The sequence below is a fragment of the Mandrillus leucophaeus genome, unplaced genomic scaffold (assembly GCF_000951045.1).
Source record: "Mandrillus leucophaeus isolate KB7577 unplaced genomic scaffold, Mleu.le_1.0 Scaffold291, whole genome shotgun sequence".
Classification (NCBI taxonomy): Eukaryota; Metazoa; Chordata; class Mammalia; order Primates; family Cercopithecidae; genus Mandrillus; species Mandrillus leucophaeus.
Window position 1 is genome coordinate 90,996 of NW_012103043.1, and position 1,200 is coordinate 92,195.

The 1,200-nt window shown below is 59.2% G+C and overlaps 1 protein-coding gene across 1 annotated transcript in view; it reads right to left on the reverse strand.

Annotated features, from left to right (window-relative positions):
* The window catches only part of LOC105543882 (putative POM121-like protein 1), a 21,129-nt gene extending 20,562 nt beyond the window's left edge, over positions 1-567 (reverse strand). Inside the window, 1 exon segment of the mRNA XM_011986069.1 lies at positions 405-567. Coding sequence (XP_011841459.1) covers positions 405-567 — 163 coding nt within the window.
* Positions 568-1,200: the final 633 nt, after the last annotated feature.

Here is a 1,200-nt window from a genome sequence, read left to right on the forward strand (position 1 = left end):
GCTAGTTTTTTGTATTTTTTTTAGTAGAGACGGGGTTTCACCGTGTTAGCCAGGATGGTCTCGATCTCCTGACCTCATGATCCGCCCGTCTCGGCCTCCCAGAGTGCTGGGATTACAGGCTTGAGCCACCGTGCCCGGCTGCGAAGTTTTATTTAATAGCCATAGAGCACAAAGGTGATGACAATTAAGTCACACGGAGAGACTGCCCCATCAAGACCCCTGGCCCAGCTAAGCAGAGGAGCCCTGGGGTTCCCTCTGACCCCCCCACTGCGAATGCATTACTGAAGGGCAAGGTGGCTAGTCACCCACCCAGCTTGCATGCCTGAATGCACAGAGCTACAGCCTGGGCCCAGGGACAGCCCTGGGAGCTGGTGGCTTCCCACAGGCACAGCCAGCCTCCTCACCCCCACCATTCCTGGCCCCGGCCCAGGGCACACTGAAGGGAATAGGAGCGGAAGGAGCAGGCCCTGCACTGGAGCCGCAGTCAGCTCCTCGGTGCCGGGGCAGCTGTGGCTGGCTGAATTTGAGGAACTTCCCAGAGGAAGTGGAGAACAGACTTGTGTGCATGTCCCGCTCTGCCGCTCTGCCACGCTCCCTGAGGGACACACTGCTTTGGCCAGCCCCCACCCCATCTCCTCTCTGCCAGTCCCTGGTTTCCACCCCAGCCCTGCTACCAATGAAGCTCAAGCCAGGGTCCCCACAACCTGCTTTACGGCCACCGCTGCACTTGAGCTCAGGGGCTCAGGGTCTTGCTGACACGCCTGCATGTCCACCCCTCACCGACACCTCCGCAGTCCTCCTCAGGGCCCAACAGGGTCCCCAGGACCCCGCTCCCATTCTGCCCTTGCTCCTGCCAACCTATCTTCTCTATGCCTATGGCTTTGGGACCCCCTGTCACAAGTGCCAGCCCCCACATCTGGAGCCCCTGCCCCCACATCTGGAGCCCCTGCAGGAACAAACCCTGATCTGGACTCATTGCAAACGCTCAGCTTCTCTTTCAGCCTGTCCATAAACCTCCCGGCAGAGATCACAAAACTAACAGCTCTTTCTGCAAATCTGGACTCTCTCCTGCACCTTCTCCACCATCCACGCCTCCACATCATCCCTCCTGGGGACCTCAGAGATCTCTTCATTTCACAGGTGAAGACTTGGCTCAGAGAGGGCAGAGCCCCTGGGTCTCCAGCAGGGCTGGGGAAAGAA